Below are 25,823 nucleotides of genomic sequence, written 5' to 3'. Positions count from 1 at the left end.
TATTTGTGCAGTCAAATACACAGTTTTACACATGTGGATGATAATATTTCTTATCTAAGCTAAAAAAAAGTAAATAAATTGTAAATTGGCGAGGGAATGTGTTTTTTTTTTTAACAAATGTGGTAACGTTAGTCTTTAATGTGAATCAGTTGTTAGCCACAATTACCTATGCATTAAAATTAATTGTAGATATAAACATCATGAATTCTGCCATTTACAAACATATCTTTATGTGAAGTTGACTGATTTGAAGCAATGCACCGTTGCACTGCTGTTTCCTGAAGCCGTGCTTGAAAGCAATTCCTTGACTGATTGTGTTTGACAAACAGGAAAAACACGGACCGACTCGGGCAAATAAAATAACCTGGATCGGCAAAACCTTTTAGCTGTATGCTCTGCTAATCACAAAGGCTTTCACAAAGGAACGCAATTGTTGTGTTTATCACTGAAATAAGACGTAATAAAATGCACACGTAATTCAATATTTGTTCATATTTGTTGTTGTTTCATAACCCAAAAGTGGGTCGTCTGAAGTATTTAAGAGGAACCTCTCTGTTTGTGTTTCTGCCACAAACTGATACATCTGAAGTGCTTCAAAATTACAAGTCATGTGTCTTCAGTGCCGCAAGTCCATCTTGTAACATGTTAACAAAACACGCCTATGACAAGTGATGAATTGCATGTCAGATGTGATTGTCTTGAGTTTGTGGGTGTCAAGGTGGCGAGCTTCCTCTTCCATTTCTCTCTTTTAGATTTCGACGTCTCTTTCTCTCCCACTTCAGATTCAGAGTTATGATGGTATATGCCTCACACAAGTATCTGATTTAATTCAGGGCCAAGGGGCCACAGTTTGAAGACTCTTTTTATGTGTTTGGCATTGGGGAGACAGTGTGTTGTACAGTATTATTAACTGTGTAAATGCCTCCCTTGGAGAGGATAATGTGTTAATAACATTTCACTGGATTTCTTACCATCTGTGAAATGCAGATACTGTTAGCGACAACACAGCAAGTCTTGAGGAAACTGTCGAAAAACAGCAGCTCACCTGTGTTGTAATTGCTTCGTTTGATGCATCAACTGACAATTGCAATTGACCGTTCGCAAAGACCCGCCCCCCTTAGTTACTGTCGCTATGTCAGACAAGCCACGCCTCTCTCACGCCACACCATGTTCTCATACAGTGTAAAATACATCACGGATCAGAGAGGAAACTGACAACGTGCTGACAGACAGGACAGATCAGGTTACTTTTTGGTTACTTTTGATATTAAACATATTAAACAAAGTCTCACCTTTCGAATTTGGTAATTTTTTTAAAGAAATTTAAACAATAAATACCGTTTTGTGGCTCTTTAATGTGTCTGACAGATCGCTGTAGAGCATCAGTTAAAGCTGCTCGTGAACCGATCATCTCTTCCTTCTAGTTAATGTATAGCATCAAATAAACATGAATGAACATAAGAAGGAATGTTGTTTTAACCGCGGAAAGGTGTCAGTACACTCCGCTTATCAAGTTCAAATCCTCCCATGTTAATCTACTAACTCTCCTGACTGCTTTGTCCGACAAAATGGCGGATGGCGAAGTTTGATTGGGCAGATCGCCTGTCAATCAAGCTCCCTGCGAAGGGTCAATTGGAGGCTTGGAGGAAATATAAAAAGTTAAATACAAAAGATACAGATACAAGATATATATATATATATATATACACACATACATACAACAAATGAGATCAAGTTTGACCAAGCGTTGCACTATGACAAGATCAGTTGACACTTCTATAAAGACCCACACATAATCTCTGCAGATTTGAACAGAATTGGAAAGTCTGTCATGCACAAATTTCATGAATTATTATATATTTTGACTCCTTAATAATGCCTAATAATATTTTTCCTGTTTAACATACTATTTTACCATATTTAAATCCATTAAGGATTTCCCCCCTACAATCAGCACAGAAAATATAAAAAAAATCCACATATTTGTTTGAGCCTGCAAGCCAAGCTTGTGACTTGAAAATCCATTAAACCGCCTCTTGAACATATATCTTCAGAACCGCAAAATGATAGCGTCACTCAAGCGTCATCATGTCTCTCTTCCCATCTAGACTTGCCTCAATACAACACTCAATACAATTCAAATTATATGTTTTGTCACACAATATTGGCGCACAAACCCCCTGCGGTCAGCACTAATGCAGGCAGTGATGCAATAAAGCCATGGAAACCCTCCACAGGTTCATCCGGCCGTGTGGGATTGTATTGATCAGAGCTGCAATTAGAGAAGACTATTGAAAAATAATGATTCTCTTCTATACTTATGCATAGATATTGCTCTGAGAGGCGTTTTCGACCGCTTCACGACGTGTGCCGGCCAATTAATGGCGTCTTCTATTTCTCATTATAGTAGGTGTCAGCGTCATCTGTACCTGGGGCTCAAGGGCAGAGCAGTCTCCTGAAACACAAACACTGAGCTGCCCTGGCTTTATGATGTGCACATGCCGCTGCCTCCGTATTCTGCAGGAACAAAACCGAGCCACACACTAAATGGCTTTGTGAGGATTACTTCATTTTCACTTGTGCAAAACCGTCTTGATGCGGTTGGTATCGGTCTGATCATTTAAATACGATACAATTCAATTTCAGTCACGCTGCAGTGCCGTGATTGGATTGAACTTGCCAGCGCTTGCACTGGGTATACCAATGATAATTACAACTGATGGGAACCGTTTGCGGTGTGTGTGTTGCTTGTAATGAGATTCTCTTCAGCCTTATCAGAGATGGTAGTTTTGGGAGACGCTGGCCCTCAGTGCTCTTTGTGCGTGTATGTTAATGTGTGTTTGGATGTGTTTGCATATGTCCAAACTTCCAAAGGCTCTTGAGGGGGCTGTCGTATTCTCATTCTCATCACAATCAGCCAGTCAGTATCACACAGCCTCAAGATACTGTTTTACACCGGAACGCTGCAGATTTGATCGGGATGAGCTGCAGCAAGGGGTGTCATTTAAAGAAATGGTCTTGTGTTCCTCAACATATTTATTATCGCTAGCTTAATGAGCAAATTAGTGTTACAAAAATAATAGCAGTGTATCACAGTCCATTTTGAGGACTCGTCATTGAACTCGGCGATCAATAATTGTATTAGCGTGATTTAAAGTCGGGATAACACCAAAATTAGTCCTACATGTATTTACTTTCATTATATATGATCCTGAATAACACTACTGTTCGAAAGGGGTCAGATAAGGTTTTTTAATATTTGTGAAAGATAACTCTTGTTTTCACCAAGGATGCTTTTATTACTGAATTAAAAATACAGATAAAACAGTAAAATTGTAAAAAAATAAAATAAAAAAATGCTGTTTTTTATTTGAATATATTGTCAAATATTATTTGTTACTATGATGACAAAGCTGAATTTTCAGCATCATTACTCAAGCCTTCAGTGTCACATGATCATTTACAGAAATCATTATAAAATGCTTATTTGCTGCTTAAGAAACATTTATTATCATTATCAATGTTGAAAACAGTTTTGCTTCTTAGTTTCCCCTTTTAGCCTCCCCTTATTCTTTTATAAATAGAACAACGTTTACATGAAACATAAATCTTATGTAACAGTATGTTTAACTTTTGATACATTTATTGCATCCTGTCTGAAAGAAAGTATTTTAAAAAAAGTACTGGCCACAAACACCAGTGTAAATGTGATGAAATAAAGACCACTTTTCACTTTTTTCCAATCAATTCCATCTTTTAAAAAAAATTGTCAGATTTCAGAAGTGAAATGAGTTGTGAACATCGTTCCATGTTGATTTGAAAAGGCTTGTCCCTGTTAGCAATAACACTTATGTACCATGAACAGTGTCTGTGTTCATTTATGGCACGCTTATGTAAAGTTTGGAAAAAGAAATATTCCTTTTTCAAAAGTCCATAAACAAACTTCCCATTTAATCTTTCTCTCCATATTTAGTTCCTTCCCCAACAGACCGCCTTTGATTGAAGTTCTGCGGTTGCCTTCAGAGCCCATATGGTTTTCTGCCACTCTGACTTCTGAGATGAACAGATACAAAGTGACGTCTGTGGCCCAGTTAATAGAAGAAGTGCTTGTTAACCATCTCAACTTTCCACGATGACTTGAAATGTATTTAATTGTCAAACGATTTCAGGATTCTACCCTGTGTCAGTCTAATTGTGGTGAACGGCTTATCAGCCAACGATTCTCATTTACTTATTCCAATTCTGGATTTGACCTTTTACCATTCTAATTTTATTAAGAGGTTATCAATGCTTTCTCGCCACATGTTCAATCATACTTTCACTGCATTCCAGCTCACGAAAGAACTCAAGAAAAGTCTTTGCTGCATGAGACTAGTTGTGTAGTTTGATATTTATTATACAGTAGTTTCATTCTGTAGTTTGATATTTATTATACAATACTTACATATATTACAAAATTAATTAAAAAAAAATGTCCTGGATGCAGAATCATTTAGTTGGACTTTTAGAGAAGATCGGTTTGTCACAGAAAAGCGTGCAATATCCAATCATGGATCCACTTTGTGCTGGAAGAATTACCCAGGAGGAGGAGATTCAGTCTGAAAGCACAAGTCGAGGATGAGTGGCGGGCATCTCGCTAATCCACCTAAAATCCAACAAAGAGACATGTCACAATAAGAGGAGTTGCCACAAAACAAAAGAACTCAACACTTCCTTGGCAACATATTTCTGTTCTTTGCTTAAACCATCCCCCAGTGATTTAACCCTCGTGTTTTGTGAGAGGATTTTCTTTTCCTAAAAAATTCTAGTTTCGCATTGGACTAAAATCTACTGACTTTGCTCACACAGGGTACAACAACGTGCCAAAAATGTTTACTAACTTTTGGAGCTTTTTTCCCCAACTTGTTACACTACTAGTGTTCCCTGACCAGCCTACAAAATAAATGCTTAGAAATCTAACTATATTATTACCAAATAGTAGATTCAGTCTTTTTAGACTTTTTAGACTGTGCTAATTGAAAGAAAACTGACCAAATGATTGAATCCAATATTTGGTAGTAATATAGCATAATTGTAGTTTATGAGAGAATATGTTTTAAGGCCAGGAAAACCAATATGATGTTATATATAATAAAACCACTTTCATTTCTAGTGTTTGTCTATCCAAGGAATCAGAGGAAAAAAATAATTTCTAGTCCTTTTGGTTCAAAAGTTATTAGAATAAATGTAATTGCAACTTTGGACAGTTGGTGGCGCTAGAGGGATTGAGAGACTCCAAAATTGTGCTGGTTAATGTTCAGACTCTCCTCTATCTGTGTGCCAAATTTCATAATTTTACTGCGAACGTTTCTAAGGACTGCCATTGACTTCGCGAGCGGAAGAAGAATACTCACAGATACATGAGGTGTCTTCGCACCTTCAGTGCTTGGTTGTCCCCTAATAATAACAACTTGTTGTGTGTGTAATTCAGTGTTGGCTTAGGAATGGCATCAGGCCACCAGGTGTCATAAATAGGCCATTCATAATTCACATGAAGGTTTATGCATTGTCAAGGGCAAACTAAAACTAAAGCCCCTAGCTTTCACTAGCTCAATGGGAAGAGAGGTCACAGGTTTCATTTCCTCTGTATAGTTTGATTGCATTCATAAGTGGCTTTGGGAAAAAAGTGTTGGCCACATGCATAAATGCAACTGACATACTGTATGTTTTCCAACTGGTTTTGCTCCCGAATTCCTGGACAGGTCTACTTGCATTACTGATTAGTATTTTCATTTAATATATTTTAATGTAGCTTAATTAGATCTTTGTATATTTGGTTTAATTAGATCTTTGAATATTTTATGTTTTTGTTTTGAGTTTTTTTATGTAAATATGGCAATTATATATGGTAAATAATAATTCTTATTTAAAGGGGTCATGACATGAGAAACCAAATTTGCCTTGATCTTTTGGTATATAAGAGGTCTTTGTACCATTAAAACGTCCTGCAAGTTTCATAGCTTAAGACTTCCTCCCCATTATAAACGAATCATTTATTTAATCAAGCTCTAAATACAGCTCGTTCTGGATCCATGGTAAGAAGTGACGTCACGGTACGAAGTGACGTACCAGCGTTTGCATACGACCGCCTCCAGGCACAAGACAGTTACGCTTTAAGCGCAAGACAACTACGCTCATTTCGTATCGTTGTCGCGCCCGCGCGCCGCGCGCCTCACAAGTGTTCAGTCGACGGACAGCGCGAGTGGGTCTGTGTACAGGGAAGTTACGATGCCGCAGATGTGTTGTTCCTGGCTGTGGACAAACAACATCTTTGAATACGCTGCCGAAAGATCCAGTCGTCAGGGGAAAATGGATGCACTTTATTTTTTGCGGACGTCCCAGTCACGGCAGTGTTAATGTAAGTGTTTGCTCTATACATTATAAGGATGACTGTTTTGAGAAAAAATCCCAATATGATGCTGGCTTTGCTAGAAAACTGTTGCTCAAAGATAAGTCCGTGCCGACTATTCTGGGCTCAAAACGACGTTGCAAACTTACTTTTTTATCACTGGCTAATATAAACACAATTGTATAAGAGAATCTTGAAAATATGTCGCCTGTCTAGTACGTTAGGCCTACATGTGATAGAAAATTAAAAATGTTGCCTTTATCAATGCTGCATCTTCAAATATGGCCTGTGCATGCATTTTTGCCCGTAGTACACCCTATCATGTCATTGAAATTAGTTAAATAATGTTAAACTGTTAGCAAATTAAGCTATAGGATAATTAGGCAACAACAATCCGTTTTCAAGTGTCTCGGGTTACATTTTTTTTATTAATTCAAAATAGTTTCACTTTCCATGTGGACACGGGCTGATCCAGTCTTCGTTGTTGTGGTCATGGTTCATTTTCCTCTGATTCCGGCTCAAACATAATAAGGTTTTATCATTGCAAGAGCCATCGCTTCGCATGCATCACCCGCTACTAAACAGTTGCGCCGAATCCGCAAATGTTCTGGCTGGGGGCGTTAATAATTGATGCATAGGCACTGACGTTAGCCAATCATAACAGTGGGCGTTAACACTGAACTCTTAAAGGGGAAACACCCCCAAAACAGACTGTTTGAATCAGAGGATGAGAAACAGGGTGGGAAAAGGTCATAAATCACTACATTTTAAAAGTTTTTTGTAAAAAAAACTATAGTAATACTATAATTACACCTAAGGGAACATAATAATAAAATAAAAAAACCCATGTCATGACCCCTTTAATACAAATACTACTACTTACAATAAGTGATTTTAAAGTAATTTCTTTATTATTAAATAAAAAACTACTACATGACATGAATATGTAACATTTATATATTAATATAATAATACTAAATAATATTGCAAATGCAACTGTATTAAATATTAAAATGTAATATGTTTAGGTAACATTTTAAATCACTTTTTTATTTATATTTCAGTAAAACTTTACAATAAGGTTGTATTTGTTAACAATCGTTAATGGATTAGTTAACATGAATTAACTAACAACAAACACCATGTAGAAAGAAATGTATATACTAAATGCATTCACTAATGCATCTTGATATTAATAATTAGCTAAATGTGTTAGCATTAGATCCACTATCCATAAACGAGATCGGACAAAGAACACCGGGCTTATAAGCACAAGAGGTAATAAAGAGAGGAACTAATTAACAACCATAAACAAACCAATGGGGTTGAATTGAGGAAGGATATGCTATTACTTTTCTTTTTGCCTCTAGATTTGGAAAAATCCTTTAAAACTTACATTAAAAGAGGGACCTGAGCCATACATAATGATCCGGAAATCATAGAGACTTGAGGGACAGCTCTTTTGAATCGTGCAAGTAAGTAACCATTCAGAATATCCTTGGTAAAACACTTAAAACACTGTAGCAACTGCATAACAATGCCCACAACCCCCTAGTATTGTTTCCTTTACAGTGTAAAGTTTACACAATATAAGTATGTAGTTATATACCGTTATACAGTTTTATTACATGGCTTGGTTGAATGCGATCTGTTATTTCTTGATACACACCGTTGCCATGCAAAACAGAGCGTTGCCATGGACACTGTTTTTTAGCGGAAGCAATACAATCGTTTTTAAATCAATAAACTCCTTTTTAAATCAATATTTTGTGTCAAATTGTTGATTTATTTGGTTGGTAGCCATGCAATAAGCGGGATAATGTAGAGCGAGGCGGTTGTTATATCTTGTGACCTGTATATATTGTGATCAGCCATTCAAGACCCCGACGCGAAGCCTTGTCGGGGTTGTATTCACTATAACAACCGCCTCGCTCTACATTATCCCTTACATATACATCTGTAAAGGTAAAGTGTTACGACATCAAGGAGAAACCAGGTCGAAGCGATTTCTACAAAAGGAGATACTAATGTAGAGAATGCCAGGATTTCAAGCTAAATAAAGGCTATCCGTAAATTTGACTAATACTTTTGACAGCAACAGCTGGGTGAATTAGTCTTTTGCTTGCAACTCGCAAATATGCAATCAGAGAAGCACTTTTTCTAATTTTCAGACACATTAATCTAAGTCCATCTCCATATCCTGATAAATATTCTAGGTTTGCTTTTCCAGGCGTGAGCATATGAGAATGAGCATAATAGTTTATAATTCTAGGAAGGGTCAATAATAAATATGCAGAAGCCATTCCCTCCTCGTGCAATCTCGAAAAGAGACTTTAACAATACAGTGCTTGAATGACACTAATTAAAGTGCTGATTCTGCGGAGGGTTCGAGTGCGCTGCAGTGTGGACAGATAATTGTTGTTGTCAGGCGAGTGCAGGTGTGTCACGCGGCTCAGTCTGAATGCATTTGGCTTTTGGCAGACAGTGAGATAGGCCTTTATTTTCATGCTTAATGAGAGAGTGCAGGCGCTAAACAGTGGTCACTGGCATTGCCATTTTCCCAAAGTTGTGTTGAACCTCGTTGTCTGAGTCACACTGAGGCTGAATAGGACACTAATTGCAAAATTGTATCAGAAATGTTCATTTCAACACATTCGAAATTACAGTCGTATTGAGACAGAGTGAGGGAAACTGTTGCTTTGATTGTTTAAAGGTGCAGTGAATGATTTCTGAGAAACGTTGAAACTGGATTGAACCGAGCAGCAAAACACACTTGTAGTCAAACAGTAGCATGTCCACTTATAATGGGGGAGGAGACAGAGCAAGAGGGAGATTTGAAGAAGGACTGTAGAAAGAGAGATGGCTGAGAGGAATTACAATGTTGTTTCTGCTCCGTACGCGAGTAGCATTGGTTTTGCTGTGTTGTAATGGTAGCTATAGTAACAGCAGGGGCGGATTTAGTGATTTTGAGGCCCCAGGCAAAATATACGATTGGGGCCCTTTACCAACACATTTACCTGGATCATTCATGAGGTTTTGTCTGTTGTGATGCTCGCTGCTGCACGGCGATGTCCCATAATTTTTCAAAAATGTTCATGTAGTCTACATGTTATAAAGGCTTTTATTCTTGTTTTAGATCCCCAAATGGCAACAATAGGCGATATGGTGAAATCACACATGGAACTATCTGAGAAGAAGTAATCGGGTGTGGTGTGACTTAGAATTGACCCTTCGCAGGGAGCTTGATTGACAGGTGATCTGACCAATCATACTTCACCATCCGCCATTTTGTCTGACAAAGCAGTCAGGAGAGTTAGTAGATTAACATGGGAGGATTTGAACTTGAAAAACGGAGTGTGCTGACGCCTTTCCACGGTTAATACAACATTCCTTCTTATGTTCATTCATGTTTATTTGATGCTATAAATGAACTAGAAGGAAGAGATGATCGGTTCACGAGCAGCTTTAACTGATGCTCTACAGCGATCTGACACACACATCAAAGACAAATACCACAAAACGGTATTTATTGTTTAAATTTCTTTTTAAAAATGACCAAATTTGAAAGACGAGACTTTGTTTAATATGTTTAATATCAAAAGTAACCAAAAAGTAACCTGGTCTGTCCTGTCTGTCAGCACGTTGTCAGTCTCCTCTCTGCTCCGCAATGTAGTTTTCACTGTGTGAGAACATGGTGAGGCGTGAGAGAGGCGTGGCTTGTCGGACATAGCGACAGTAACTAAGGGGGGCGGGTCTTTGCGAACGGTCAATTGTCATATTATTTTCACCCCAGTGCAGTTACTGTATTCTCGTTTGAACAGGTTATAACAGCATTGGCATCGGATGGACTGTAGGTGTTGCTTTGGGGTAATTTTCACTGCGCAACTCCCAATAACGCAAATCTGTAATTCTAAACTTTAAAATACACTTATTTTTGTTTTTATTTTATTTATTTAACACACTTAAATTATTATTTCAACCAAAAAATAAGTAAAAATGTGCAACGGTTGTCAGAGTTGAGTGCCTGTGTGGAAAGTAACTCCGCAAGTGCGCATGCATCCTCTACTTGGGTCCTTCACAGAAAAGATTAAGCACCATTTAAAACAATAAAAATATAATATGCACTGTTGCTCAGTATTAAGTTATAGCTAGAGATGCATAATATTTTCATTTGCTACCAGCAGGATACACAAGAAGCAGGTTCAACGTGGACGCGCATACGGTTGTCGTGGTAACAAACACCACATCAACGCGCATCCGTATATAAAAAGCATTTTAAGGGGGCCCTTGGATTTTTGGGCGCCCAAGGCGGTTGCCTACCTTTGCCTAAGGGTAAGTCCGCCTCTTAGTAACAGAAGAGTTTTGAGTGCCATTGTTTGTCTGAAGCGAGTGTGCTGTTGCTGGCGACAAACAACCAACTCTTGCTTGTGTTTACTCCTGTGTACTGTATGTTACTCTTTGGTTCTTTCTTGTGGTTCGTTCGTCATCTTCACTTTATCATTATTTATCATATTTTTGCTTCGCTTCTGCTATAATAAAGAGACATCCACTTATGCAATTTGCGTTTTCAGGCCCAAGATGTCATGTAAATGAACGGCCAGAATGAATAAAAAGTCTTATGTTTTTAGTTGAAAACGGTGCTGTGTAAATGGCCTTGCATGGCTTTTAAATGGCCTTACAATTATTCTATCAAAATGGTTTCATTCTATTTAATTTCTGCAATGTTTCTGGAATGTTAGTCAATGCAAGGTTTAAAATGTACCCTGTGTGGCTTCAGATTTTGCCCTGGTTCACAGGTTCATTTGAGGCACTGGGCCATAACCTACACCTGCAAAACTTCCACGCTGTTTTGTTTGGCTGAGAAAAAGCATAATTATTCATGATGAAAATAGAACAACATGCAAAGTCTCAGGGGTCTTGCATATTTAAAGGCAGCCGTGCTAAAGCCCTCCTCTCCGCATTCAAAATAGCGCATACTCATCCCGTGTCTGTCCAATAAAGTCAAGAGTCATCAAACATTAATCTTAACAACGTTCTGCAATATGAATTGACTTTTGAGACATGAAAAATTATTGCTTTACAAAACCTGAGGTGCAGATGTCAAAGCAGTGTATATTTTGGCCACAGCCCTCACAAATCTCTTTTATAATCTCCAGGCTGGGACTCATCGTCATTATAGATTCAGAGCACAAAGCAACACTCATTTTCATGGTGCCGCCATGGTAACCAGACACACAATTTACTCCATGGGTCTCAACACTGTACTTCCCTCTAGGCTAACGCCAATACACATTTCTTCAGTAGAACCGATAAATAAATAAACAATTAAAACAAGAGGACTGTATTGACCAACTGCCATGCACCTTTTAGCTCCAAGCTCTGCAATAAAGGTCCAACCTGTGGATTTGTTTTCAATGAATAACAGAATAAATCCAGCTTAAATGTTCACAGGAGGTTTAGCAAAACTCCATGTATGGTTTCACATGTCAGTCATGTCTACCTGAAACTATTCTGTATCATGCCGCTGCCAATATCTCATAGGCTTATCAAGAAAGACTGGGCTCAACAAATACAATGCAGACACATATTCAACTAAAAAACAAAATTCGAAATAATATTTCACAATTTTACAGTTTTTATGAGCATAAGATACTTCCTTCAAAAACAAAAAAAAATCGAACTCCAAACTTTTGATCAGTAGTGCGTGTTTACACATACAATATACCGTATGCATATTTGTGTGAATGAAGTATGAAAAACTATCCTTCTTGCACCTCTCTAAAATACAAATGTGAGAAAAAGGCTTTCTGCCAGTTTTTGCCTGGATGAGCAGCAAAACATCTTTAGCAGGTTCTGAATTCTTAATGAGTTTTACCTCACACTCTACATTATGGATGACTGAAAAAACAAGATGTCTGAAACATCTTGGCACATTATTGTGCCACAATTACAATCATACCGCTCTAACACTTTAAAAAAATAATGCTATGTAGTCAAGCTGCGTCAACAGCGTTTGTTATATGCTGTCAATTATCAAAGAAAATACGGTATTTGTTTCCCCCAGTCTGTTCATCATATAAAGTGATGGAATCTCTTCAGAAAACTTAGATGAACTGCTAGATTTATATGGATTACCTGTATTGTCTTTATGAACTTCTTGAAGCGTGCAAATGTTGGTTAAAATGATCCCAGCGACTAAAAATGCTGAATTACATGCCCCTTTTAAACGGCCCCTCAGTGAAGGGAGAAAACAAGGAACAAGTGGGATTAATCAATTAACAAATGAGTAACCATGGAAACAAATAGAAACATACCTAGAACCCATGACAACTAATGAACAGGGACAATGAAAATAAGCACTAAGCATTTACTTGACACTGTTTTCAACTAAAAACTGAACACTTTTTATGCATGTTGGCCATTCATTTACACAACAATTTTTTGGGGCCTGAAAATGCAAACTTTTGAAATTGTTTTTTAAAATGATATTGTTATTGTCTGCGTGCAAACTACAAAAACGCAAATTTGTGAAAACGCTGAAGTCATGTACATGCGTATTATGTGTTCAGTCTATAGGCACGTAGTGTTTCTTTACAAAGTGACATCGCCAACTACTGGCCTGGCACCAGAACACACATTTTTTTGCGGGTCCATGTGAACGGGGATCGTTGTCGTCTGTACGTGAAAAACGCAAAGGAAAAACGTTTCCGTATTTAGTACATCGTTGTCTTGTAAATGTACCTAACACTGGTCAAACAGAAACCTCATGTGACACAGGCTATAAAACCTTTTTTTTTTTTTAAGAATGAATGTCCATTTTGTATCTCCAGGTCGCTTAAATAACACATCAGTCCTGCCTCAAATGACACACCATTTGTCTTTCACGTCTATGTGGTACTACGTCACCAAAATGTGGATTTGGAGGAGGCTTAGGGTGACAGGGCCATTGTGAGGATTTATTAATTATAATAATCCAACCTTGTTTTGCATCCGTGTTGAGTCATGTGCCACACTCTCTCCAAACAGTACAGCTCTAGTTACGATGTTTGAGCAGATATAATCACATTCGAAATCCTGAATATGAGGCCAGAGATGAAGGAGAAAGAAAGAGGGCCTAAGCGCTTAAATACAAAAAAGACTGTTTGAAGTTAGATTTTAACAGACAAGCCCTTCGTAGTCCCGGTAATTGTGGAGCGTAATGAGAGAGAGGCTTTGATGGATGGATTAAGACCGGTCTTAAGTCTGCAGTCTCCAGAGTCCCTGTGTAAACTCTGATTTGAGTCAGTGGCACCACAGAGGCAGACTGCGCTTACTCACCCACCCGGACTCTGTCATTACTTTTTCTTTTATTCGCTTTTATTCCTCCTCAGACTCATCAATATTCCATAGGGTCAGGTATCACGCGCTCTGCAATTCCTCCTCAGTTTGACTGACATCCTAAGACGTGCACAAGCACACACACATAAAATAAAAATGTCACTTAAGGCTGAGATGGAACTGTGGTGATCCTCTTGGCACTGATGATGATGAAAAAATAACTAGTGGTTTGTCAGATTCGTCCTTCAATCTGATCGTTTACTTTGCTGGATGTAGCAAATGATTGCAAAATTAATGCGTTAAACAAGATAAATTATGTATGCTTATTTTCACGATAAGTATGAGATTAAAAATGTTAATATATTGATAGCCCTAATATATTGCCACAGGTGTGTGCAGGCAGACAGATGAAGAGGCAGATGAATAAAGTCCAATGCGAAGTTGAATAAAAATAGCCAAAAACGGGTAGTAATACACACCATAAGGCCGTGTGTCCACCAAAGCGTTTTTTCACGCGGCTGGCGTGTTTTTAAAAAATTTTTCAATGGGAGCGCCGCGTTTTTAAAACGCCATGAGTGTAACGAGGCGCTGAGCGTCTCTTTCACGCTGAAGCGTTGAGCGTTCGGCGTTTTTTACAGGTCGGCGAGAGTTGAAGAATGTTCAACTTTGGGTAAAACGCAGCGCTCATCACTGTCACTTTTTACCCAACCGTCTAATCACAGTGGAGGAGGGGTGGGACTAATACCACACTGACCAACGGATATTCTGTATCATAGCAACGAAGCGTCTCAACTGAAAAAAATAACTGCGCTACCAAAACACTCTCAAGCGCCCACAGCTAGGCGTTTTCAGCTGGCTAAAAACGCTTTGGTGGACACACGGCCTAAGCGTAAAACGGGACTGGACAAAAAACAGAGATTAAAAAGGAACTTAAGTACTGACACAGTGAAAGGTAATTAACGAGACACAACTGAAACAAACAAACTCATAATGATGGTTACCATGGTAACAAAGGAGTGGCGGGAAAATCAAATGTCCATGTTTTTCCAATGAGCCTATGCTAATGGTTGCCATGCTTAAATTCACTCAACGCAAATAAAAAAGCCACGCGTCAAAGGGTGTAATTTGAGTTTTCAGAAGATGACCTGCAATTTATGATTGGACACATATCATTTCCTAGCAGGATAATGGATTAAGTATGGATTAAGGAGCGTATGTCTTCCTCTGAATTGCACAGGTTTAATAGCGGGCTGCTTGGGACGCAGAGGAGACTGCACGACCCTGAGCGGGCACTGCCTCTGGGAACAGCCCATTAGTGGTGTAATTACAGCTTGGGTGTGATAACCACGCTACACTTCACTACCCACCACACACAGGCTTTATTGCAGGTGTACATTACTTAATGCCTTCATTACCAAAGACAATCACTTAATTATATAGTCTGAGGAAGAACATCAAATGCACGTCAGAATCAATTTGAAGGCTGATAATGGAGGCGGTAGAGTTGTTTATTGCCAACCCGACAAGTGCTCAGCTAGATCAAAGCCTTTCGAGGAACCCCTTGGAAGGGATATTACTGTGATTGTGCATAGCAGGTTATCTTTTTTTTCATCAATGAACTAAACATACTAGAGATAAAATGCAGACTGCACAGATCCAGTCCGTAAACTCATGGATTTCACTGGAATAGAATATACTTTCATACTATTTATTTAATTGTTTAAAAGAAGGAAGATGAAAATTCTGTCATCATTTATTTGATCAAAAAATACAGTAAAAACAGTAATGTTGGGAATTATTATTATAATTTATTGTACATTATTTCCTGTTATGGCAAAGCTGAATTTTCAGCATCATTACTCCAGTCTTTAATGTCACATGATCCTTCAGAAATCACTCTAATATGCTGATTTGGTGCCATTATCAATGTTCTGCTTAATACGTTTGTGGAAACCATGATAGATTTTCCGATGAATAGAACGTTTTAAAAGAAAGAAATACAGTTTGCAGTTGCACTTTATTTTACAGTATATGCTCTGACGTATACTTAAGAAAGGTAATATGTGGTAATGGGTTAAGGTTATGTGTAGGTGTAGGTTCAGGGTTAGTACCTAGTTATTACCCAGTTATTACAATTACTATGATAAGTACATAATTACATGGGGAACAGGACTGTAAAATAAATTGTTTCTGAAATGGAAATCGTTTGTAACAATGTTAAAGTCTTTACTGTCACTTTTGATAAATCTAACACATTACATTTATTAACACATTTTTTATTAATTAAAAAAAATCCTACCCACCCCAGACTTTTTCAACAGTACTCACCCCTGTGTCACTTTTATGAAACATGATATAAGATATTTTCAAGAAAAAAACATGATAAAAAAGAAAGAAAGAACGATAGAAAGATACACTGATACATTATTTAAAATATAGTTTTGTGTGTTTAAAGCTGCAGTCCGTCGTTTTTCCTCTTTGTCGCCATCTCTGTTCGAAATCTGCAATTGCAGTTATTCGCGGAATTATTAACTGTGCGTGGGTAGTAAATCGGCATGAAACAGCGCGGATGAACACAATGTATTGAGGCTGCCGCGTCGCTGTGGATACTGTAACGTTACTGTCATCAGCAATCTCAGAGTATACTTTTTGAAAGTCTCAACATTAGAAATTTCATCGGAAAATGTCATCTGAACAAGTAAGTAACATTCACGTTTGTTCTGACCAAATTCGGGGGGTGGGGGGCAGCATTGCAGTAGCTATATCATGCTGATTAAATCTAACGATTGCTTATATCACGTCAAAACGTGAAAAATATATTTATTCTGTAGCCACTCTGAAGTCCGAAGTCTTTGGGTTTTACAACTGGTGAATCTCCAGTTGTCACTGGTGATTGTCGCTTTAAACTTTCGGGATCCGCCATACCAAGTGCTAAGCTAAATCTCCACCTCCATCATCCACACACGCTAGCCGGGGACTCCTTCTCTATGTGTACAGAAGTGACGTATGACGCAAAGACATGCTCGAAATTCCCGCGGAAATCCACCAGTACCACTGGAATTAAAATCATTATTACAAACTTACCGTTTTGAATCGAGGTAAGGCAAGCAGATCGTTTTGAACACTGGCTGGTTACGTTTTTTTTCAAAAATGTCTTTTTTGATATTTTTAAACCCAAAAAAGTGCCGGACTGCAGCTTTAATGTGACTTTACATAATCCTTTATTTTGAGTTATTGTACTTTTGTACTTCTGTTAATGTGTGCATTTTGAAGATGCTTTTATTCAAAGTAACTTATATTTCCCTTAAAGGTATACATTATATCACTTTATGCTTTCCCTGGAATTCGAGCCCATGACCTTAATGTTGCTAGTAGCACCGTGCTCTATAATGTAACATAATGTAGTCAGGTTGAGTATGAGATATTAATGTGTTTTGATAGACGTAGCCCATCTGTCCATAATGGCAAATGGAAAGACTCGTTATATAAAGAGCATTTATCAAGAGCCATCACAACCATCACATTATTGTAATGCACATTATTGTAAAACAGTGCTCTATTATGTTAGAAGAAAGTGTTTGATAAACAAACAAGGCATTTCATTCTACAGTCTCAGATCCTCAAACCAGCACAAACTCCAGTGTAGCCACGCTTAACTAGACTGGTTCTACCAGACTCTCGTACATTTCAATTGTACAGAGAGTTTGGCCTCTCTCCATTGACAAGCGTTAACTTCCTTGAAGGCAGGTCCTCTGTTAAAGTTTAAAACTATTGGATCTGCCCAGAGTCACTCTGGATCTGCCATAACCAATCGCTAACGATTGGTCGTGACGTATGACGACTCAAACTAGCGCACAACCTCAACGTCATCGTTCTCAGCCTCTGTTCGCTGATTGGACTGGTAAAAAATTGACCGGAGAAAACCCAAGAATACACCACAATCCCAGACATAGTTCTGAAGGAAAATGAATATTGAGCGGAAGCACGTAGGAGGGCGGAGCCAGGCTAACGCTTAACTACCTTAAAAGTGAATTGTCATTTCTATAATACTGATATCCACAAATAAGGACTGAGCTTTAAAGCACTCCAGATTGTTTTGCTTTTGAAAACACTAAGCAACTATTTAAAACTAGACATCAATCTCTAGAGTCTAGATTGACTTTAGACCTGTAGTGGTCACATCACAGGTAGTACATGTGGAGAAGTGGAAGTGTATTAAGCTCATCCCTCTCTCATTGTAAATGCTGAAGAATACGCTAGTGATGGATCAATATCTAATTTGCCATCCTCTGTATTTCTCCACATGACAAATGCAAGTACTTATGTTATGCTATTAGCACACAATGTCATGCTCATCTTCCCCAACTAAATAAAAATCAAACCAGTGGAGATGCAGACATACTTCAGAGTAAAACACATGTTAAGACTACTGCAGTACGTAGCATACAATGTTAACAATAACTTTGCATTAAAAGATTACATTAGTTACCTTTATCATTTTAAAATGTAAATGATTAAGTATGATAGTGCTACGATGTTGATTTGGCAATTGATTTCCAATCATTTCAAATTATTTCAAAAAGTGATTAATTATTTAAAATTTTGGGATTGTCCACCTCAAAAAAAAAGAAATAAAGTTCAGTCATCATTTACAAATAAGATATTTTGAAGAATGTTGGTAACCAGTTTCAGTTCCTTTTCACTTCCATTTTTTTTTGTCCATACAATGGAAGTCAGTGGAAAGCTGGTTTGGTTACCAGCATTCTTTAAAATATGTTATTGTATGTTTTGCAGAAGAAAGAAATGCTGACAGGTTTGAAACGACATGAGGGTGAGTAAATTATGAGAGAACTTTGGACTATCCCTTTAAGAACCACTGGGATATACTACTGTATACCACAGAAGAACATAATGAGCCTGGGACAGTGTTCCTGGTTGCCCACCAGATGACAACCCTGATTCGGTAGGAAGGTAATTCAAATATTTTTGAAAGACAATACGGTTCAATCTGTTTATTTGAGTATCTTATTAACCAGCTATTAAAATAATCATTTGTTTTCAGTATTTCCAATTGAACTATGGCTCCATTTGTCACTACCTTAAAAACAATTATTTAATACAATTATCCCAGACACTAAGCAAGCAATTAAGATTAAAATTAGACCATAACTGTGATTCCCATTTGACCATACGGGTTGCCATGCCAACAATCACACTGTATTTCTGAGGCACTGTTGTGAATTGTGGAAGCAAAAAATAGGAGGACACTGATCATGACATTTAATTGAAAAACAAATTAGCCAGTAATTTAAATAATATTATTATAATGAATATTATGTAGCTGGATGACATCTGTTCAAATTAATATTTATGTATGCATGTATGTACGCATTTACGTTTGCTTTTAAATATGTGCCAGCCTGAGAAGGAGGGCTTCCCCAACTGTGTCTTGGTTCCTCCCACGGGTTTTGCCTCATCAATTTAAATATCTTAGAGAGATTTCCTTGCCAATGTGGAGGTGTCTTGCTCACTGGGGGTTTAAGGCACTATTTTTTGTAAAGCTTCTTTTTGAAAAATAAGTCTTGTGAAAAGATCTATTCAAATTATTCGAATGGAGCTGTTCAGGTTGTAGTCCTAATGTATCCCTTTCAAATACTGAATAGATGGGCCAATGTGAATGTTTTGAAACTGCCCCAACACTACTGCCTGCTTTAATGAATGATGTGTACTTAAGCAACCATAGCAACGTTTTAGATCACAATTTATGTTGTAGAACAAACATATATACCAGCCATTTATTAGGTAGTACCAGCTCTCTTTTGCCTTCAGAAGTGCCTTAATTATTTGTGGCATATTCAATAAGGTGCTAGAAACATTCCTCAGAGATGTTGGTCCATATTGACATGACAGAATCACGCAGTTGCTGCAGATTTATCGGCTCCACGTCCATAATGCGGATCTCCTGTTCCACCACATCCCAAAGGTGCTCTGCTGGATTGAGATATGAGAGTAGAGGCCATTGAGTATAGTGAGTAACTCATTGTTCATGTTCAAGAAACCATCTTGAGATGATTTGAGCTTTGTGACATGGTGTGTTATCCTGCTGGAAGTAGCCATCAGAAGAAGGATGGACATGGTCAGCAACAATACTCTGGTTGGCGTTTAAGCAACGCTCAATTGATACTAAGGGGCCCAAAGTGTGCCGAGACATACCATTACACCACCAGCACAGTGTGTGTGTGTGTGTGTGTGTGTGTGTGTGTGTGTGTGTGTGTGTGTGTGTGTGTGTGTGTGTGTGTGTGTGTGTGTGTGTGTGTGTGTGTGTGTGTGTGTGTGTGTGTGTGTGTGTGAAAACTTCAGATGCAAAAGCCTCTAAGTGCCATCTGAAATTTTCTTCTAGAATGATAATTTTTATCAAGCTTGTATGTTTATGTTCAGTTATTTCACTTTAATGGCAATGCAAATTACCTATTAATTGTCATTAAAGTGAAATTACTGAACTTTAATATATGAGCTTGATAAAAATGCTAATTTTAGAAGAAAATTTCAGATGGCACTTAGAGGCTTTTGCATCTGAAGTCTTCATATATATATCCAGCAGAACATTGCCCAGAGAACATTACACACCGTGCACCGCCTTGTCGTTGTCCCACAGTGAATCCTGGTGCCATCACTTCTTCAGGTAAACATACATGGCCATCCATGTGATGTAAAAGAAAACGGGACACATCGGATCAGGTGACCTTCTTCCATTGCTCCAAGGTCCAGTTCCTACACTTTTCGCCGGTGGACAGGGGTCTTCAGGCACTCTGATTGGTCTGAGGCTATGCAGCTCCGTACACAGCAGAGTTTGATGGACTGTTTGTTGTGACACACTCCTCCCATAACCTTTATTACATTTGTGTGTGACTTGTGCCACACCTTCTGTAGACCTTCTGTTGGCTTAGACCAGAAGAGATAGCCTTTGTTGCCCTTATGCATTGGGGCGCCCCACACCCAGTCGCCGGTGTATGGTTTGTCCCTCCTCGGACCACTGTTGGTAAATTCTCACCACTACTGACCGGGAGCAACACACAAGCCATACTCATACTCTTACCTTACTATAACAATTTGTCAGAGTTTTCCTGCCCATTTTTCCTGCATCCAACATGTTGATTACGAGAACCGATTGTTTGCTTTCTATCTAATCTACCCAGACCTTAATGTGTGGCCTTATTAGGAGATGATCAACCATATTTGCTTCATCCCTGACTGGTCATAATGTTTTGGCTCATCAGATATCTGAAGGATCATGTGACACTGAAAACTGTAGTAATGGCTGCTAAAAAAAAACTTTGCAGAATAAATTATATTTAGCAATGAAGGTACTGTAGAAAACAGTTATTTAAGACTGTAATAATATTTCACAATATCACTGTTTTTATGTATTTTTGGTCAAATAAATGCTGCCTTTGTGAGCATAAGAGAAAGGGTAAGACAATCTTACCCTCTCTTTTGCATGGTGTATAAACTAAATAATAAAAATATATTTAATTTTGCAGTCAGTTTACATATAAAAGAATGATGAGCTTACTGCAAGAGAATGAGCACGATGAGCATGAAGACCGCCATGATGATGTAGGGCATCCCAGGAACAGTGGTCAGGGTCAGGGGGTACAGCCCGTTAAAGATCGTAGAAGCAATGAGGATGCAGGTCGCTTCCACTGAGGCAGAGAAGGAGAACATGGCACCTGAGGACATCAACATTCAGGTCAATAAAGACAAGCAGACATCTAGAGAAATGCAGCTGAACCAGACTCGGTTGGCTGTGGGAAATACATTTGAGTGAATTCATGTTGTATTTTACATGATTAACACAGATTTCTTGGAATATTTTAGGAAACTTGGAATATAGTAAAATGTGCATAAAGAAAAAAACAAGTGTAAAACATCTTATGGGCAATTCTTGCACTTCAGTATTTCAGCCCCTCTAACTTATTAAAATATCAGTTAATTAAAATACTACTATAATGAGAAGATGATCATTTTTGAAACACAAGTGGGAAATAACAACACACAAAAAGCTTAACATGCATGAAATGGAAGTTTCAATAGTCTCGATATTGTAAGATTGAGGGGAAATATTTAAATTAAAGATTACAAGGACACATGTTTTTTTATATATATATATAACGGATTTGCACGGATAAATAATTTATAATAAATCCTGCAATATTCCATAAAAAACAAGAACACTCCATTATGATTTTATTGATCAGAAAATCACAAAAAGGTGAGTTTTATTCAGCATAGAAAAAATATGAGAATTTCCATATATGCAGTAGTCATTTGTTCTTATTAATTTAGTTTATGACACACAACGTACTAAAATTCAGACCAAACACATGTTGTGTAATTTCAATATTGATAGGCTACATTTGACTGACACTTTTATCCAAATCACCTACAGTACAGTGCATTGAAGTACATGGGGGTCCCTGGGAAATCCAATCGGACAATTGAAAATGATATGTTGGCTTTAATTAACTTTTTTATGTCAACAGGTCACACATAACTGGGTTACGTTAAACAAACGTAATTTGTTCATGTAACTTCAACATCATGGAATTTAGTCATTTTTAGCGACCCAATTCACTTTTAGTCTCAAAGTGAATTTTTAAAGGCTTCCTGACATGATTCAGGTGTTTTTTTATTTTCATTCATCCATTAATATTTAATTTATGTGTTTAGTGACACATAATTAAATTGATAGACTGCATCTTAAATGCTAAGATTTACATGCTCCTTCAACCAAAGCAGTTAAAATAAATTTAATCCATCCACAGCCAAACAAAATGCTCCACTCTTCTCCTGTCACGGGTATGGTGCGGATGAAGACAGGCTGAGGCCCAAAGTTCCAATTCAAACTTTTACTATAATAAAACTTAAACAAAACTGGTACAGGCAAGGGTAACACTCTCCATACACAATAACATTTACAAACACAAACATAAGCATAAGCATTGACCGACAACTGAAGGGTGAAAGACAGGAACTTAAATACACAGATGACAACGAGTGACGACAGGTGATGATGATGATGATTAACAAAAACTAATTAACTAAACAGGTGATGAAAATGAACTAATGAAAATGACGACAGAGATGAAGAAAAACACTGAATGAGAAAAACAACCTAAAAGTCCATGGAAACAACAGAAAACACATTAACAATGTGACAGAACCCCCCCTCCCCCCAGGCGCGTCCTCGCGCCGTAAAACATCCAAAGGGGTGGGAGGGTGGGCGCCCTGGAGGCTGATGAACAGGTGGCCGATCTGGAGCAGGAAGCCTCCAGGGCGGAGCAGGACGTGCAGGTGGCCAGGGCGGAGCAGGATGTGGGCGTGGCCATGGCGGAGCAGTCGGACCCTCAGGCGTCCAGGGCGGAGCTGGCTGTGGGCGTGACCACGGCGGAGCAGACGGACCCTCAGGCGTCCATGGTGGTGAGGACCCTTCGAGTGGCCACGGCGGAGACGACCCTTCGGGCGGCCACGGCGGTGAGGACCCTTCGGGCGGCCACGGCGGTGAGGACCCTTCGGGCGGCCATGGCGGTGAGGACCCTTCGGGCGGCCATGGCGGTGAGGACCCTTCGGGCGGCCATGGCGGTGAGGACCCTTCGGGCGGCCATGGCGGTGAGGACCCTTCGGGCGGCCACGGCGGTGAGGACCCTTCGGGCGGCCATGGCGGTGAGGACCCTTCGGGCGGCCATGGCGGTGAGGACCCTTCGGGCGGCCATGGCGGTGAGGACCCTTCGGGCGGCCATGGCGGTGAGGACCCTTCGGGCGGCCATGGCGGTGAGGACCCTTCGGGCGGCCATGGCGACCGTGTCGGAAGGGCCTCCACGATCCCCTCAGAGGACTTATTGCCCCCCCCCAAAATTTTCTTGGGGAGGTCAGCACTGGACTGGACCCGCGGCGAAGAGGACTCTGAGCTGACCGGGGCCAGCGGCGAAGGCGGTCCTGGGCTGGACGGGACCAGCGGCGAAGGCTCTGGGCTGAACGGGACCAGCGGCGAAGGCCCTGGGCTGGACGGGACCAGCGGTGCAGGAAGCTCTGGGCTGGACGGGACCAGCGGTGCAGGAAGCTCTGGGCTGGACGGGACCAGCGGTGCAGGAAGCTCTGGGCTGGACGGGACCAGCGGTGCAGGAAGCTCTGGGCTGGACGGGACCAGCGGTGCAGGAAGCTCTGGGCTGGACGGGACCAGCGGTGCAGGAAGCTCTGGGCTGGACGGGACCAGCGGTGCAGGAAGCTCTGGGCTGGACGGGACCAGCGGTGCAGGAAGCTCTGGGCTGGACGGGACCAGCGGCGCAGGAAGCTCTGGGCTGGACGGGACCAGCGGCGCAGGAAGCTCCGGGCTGGACGGGACCAGCGGCGCAGGAAGCTCCGGGCTGGACGGGACCAGCGGTGCAGGAAGCTCTGGGCTGGACGGGACCAGCGGTGCAGGAAGCTCTGGACTGGACGGGACCAGCGGTGCAGGAAGCTCTGGGCTGGACGGGACCAGCGGTGCAGGAAGCTCTGGGCTGGACGGGACCAGCGGTGCAGGAAGCTCTGGGCTGGACGGGACCAGCGGTGCAGGAAGCTCTGGGCTGGACGGGACCAGCGGTGCAGGAAGCTCTGGGCTGGACGGGACCAGCGGTGCAGGAAGCTCTGGGCTGGACGGGACCAGCGGTGCAGGAAGCTCTGGGCTGGACGGGACCAGCGGTGCAGGAAGCTCTGGGCTGGACGGGACCAGCGGTGCAGGAAGCTCTGGGCTGGACGGGACCAGCGGTGCAGGAAGCTCTGGGCTGGACGGGACCAGCGGTGCAGGAAGCTCTGGGCTGGACGGGACCAGCGGTGCAGGAAGCTCTGGGCTGGACGGGACCAGCGGTGCAGGAGGCTTGGAGCTGGACGTCAACCGTCCAGGGTCGAAGAGGGACCAAAGCGGAGAATGGTGTCGGGGTCCATCTCGACCACCGCCTCTACTGCGGCCTCCACGGGTCCCGCGAAATCTGGCCAGACGGGTTCCCTCAAACGACCCTCCATGGGCAAAGGCTGGGAGATCTTGGCTCTCCTTGGCCAGGACGAAAATTTTTACCCAATCGTCCATTTTAGGGGGGTCGGTCAATCTGTCACGGGTATGGTGCGGATGAAGACAGGCTGAGGCCCAAAGTTCCAATTCAAACTTTTACTATAATAAAACTTAAACAAAACTGGTACAGGCAAGGGTAACACTCTCCATACACAATAACATTTACAAACACAAACATAAGCATAAGCATTGACCGACAACTGAAGGGTGAAAGACAGGAACTTAAATACACAGATGACAACGAGTGACGACAGGTGATGATGATGATGATTAACAAAAACTAATTAACTAAACAGGTGACGAAAATGAACTAATGAAAATGACGACAGAGATGAAGAAAAACACTGAATGAGAAAAACAACCTAAAAGTCCATGGAAACAACAGAAAACACATTAACAATGTGACATCTCCACAATGGTAACCCACTGTAATTTAAATGGTTCTAATAATTCCAATGTAATTGAACATTAAACACAATTACACACTATCAAGTCTTTCCCTTTTCTAATTTTCTCGAAAAAATAAATAAAATAACTATTAATTTGAACATTGATTCTCTCTTAATTCAACCAAATGCAAAGCATGCTGGGAACTAACAAGCACTGGCCAGTTTCAGTTAATGCAACACAAATCATTCATGTAATCCAACACAAACGTATTAAGTAAACTTAAATTGTACATATATTTAAGCAGATTGAACACAATCAAATTAAGTTAGGGCAAAATGGCAGTTGGCGTCGCACTATACTGCCACCCTCTGGATGTAAGATTTTTTTACTTTACATAAATGTTTTACTGTTAAGTTGAGACATAATTATGTGGACCTCAATAGAAAAAAAAATTCAAGTCAACAAACACAATTATTATAAGTAAACTAAATATAAATATATTATGTAAAGCGCACAACCTTCCTAGTAAAAAATTTTTTGAGTGTGAGGTGTGAAATGTTTTGTTGGATGTTTAGAGCTACAGTTCGTAACTTTTGGCGCTCTAGCGGTTAATAAACAGAACTG

The 25,823-nt window shown here is 40.0% G+C and overlaps 1 protein-coding gene across 1 annotated transcript in view; it reads right to left on the bottom strand.

The window, feature by feature from the left end:
* Positions 1-4,374: 4,374 nt before the first annotated feature.
* LOC307009516 (proton-coupled folate transporter) overlaps positions 4,375-25,823 on the bottom strand; it is a 38,339-nt gene continuing 16,890 nt past the window's right edge. Inside the window, exons 6-7 of the mRNA XM_079633311.1 lie at positions 21,279-21,435; positions 4,375-4,645 (exon numbers count right to left, since the gene is read on the bottom strand). Coding sequence (XP_079489437.1) covers positions 4,594-4,645; positions 21,279-21,435 — 209 coding nt within the window. The 3' untranslated portion in view covers positions 4,375-4,593. The remainder of the gene's footprint in view (positions 4,646-21,278; positions 21,436-25,823) is intronic.

This window comes from Phoxinus phoxinus (genome assembly GCF_949152265.1).
Source record: "Phoxinus phoxinus genome assembly, chromosome: 13".
NCBI classification, from domain to species: Eukaryota; Metazoa; Chordata; class Actinopteri; order Cypriniformes; family Leuciscidae; genus Phoxinus; species Phoxinus phoxinus.
This window is presented reverse-complemented; position numbering and strand designations above follow the sequence as displayed.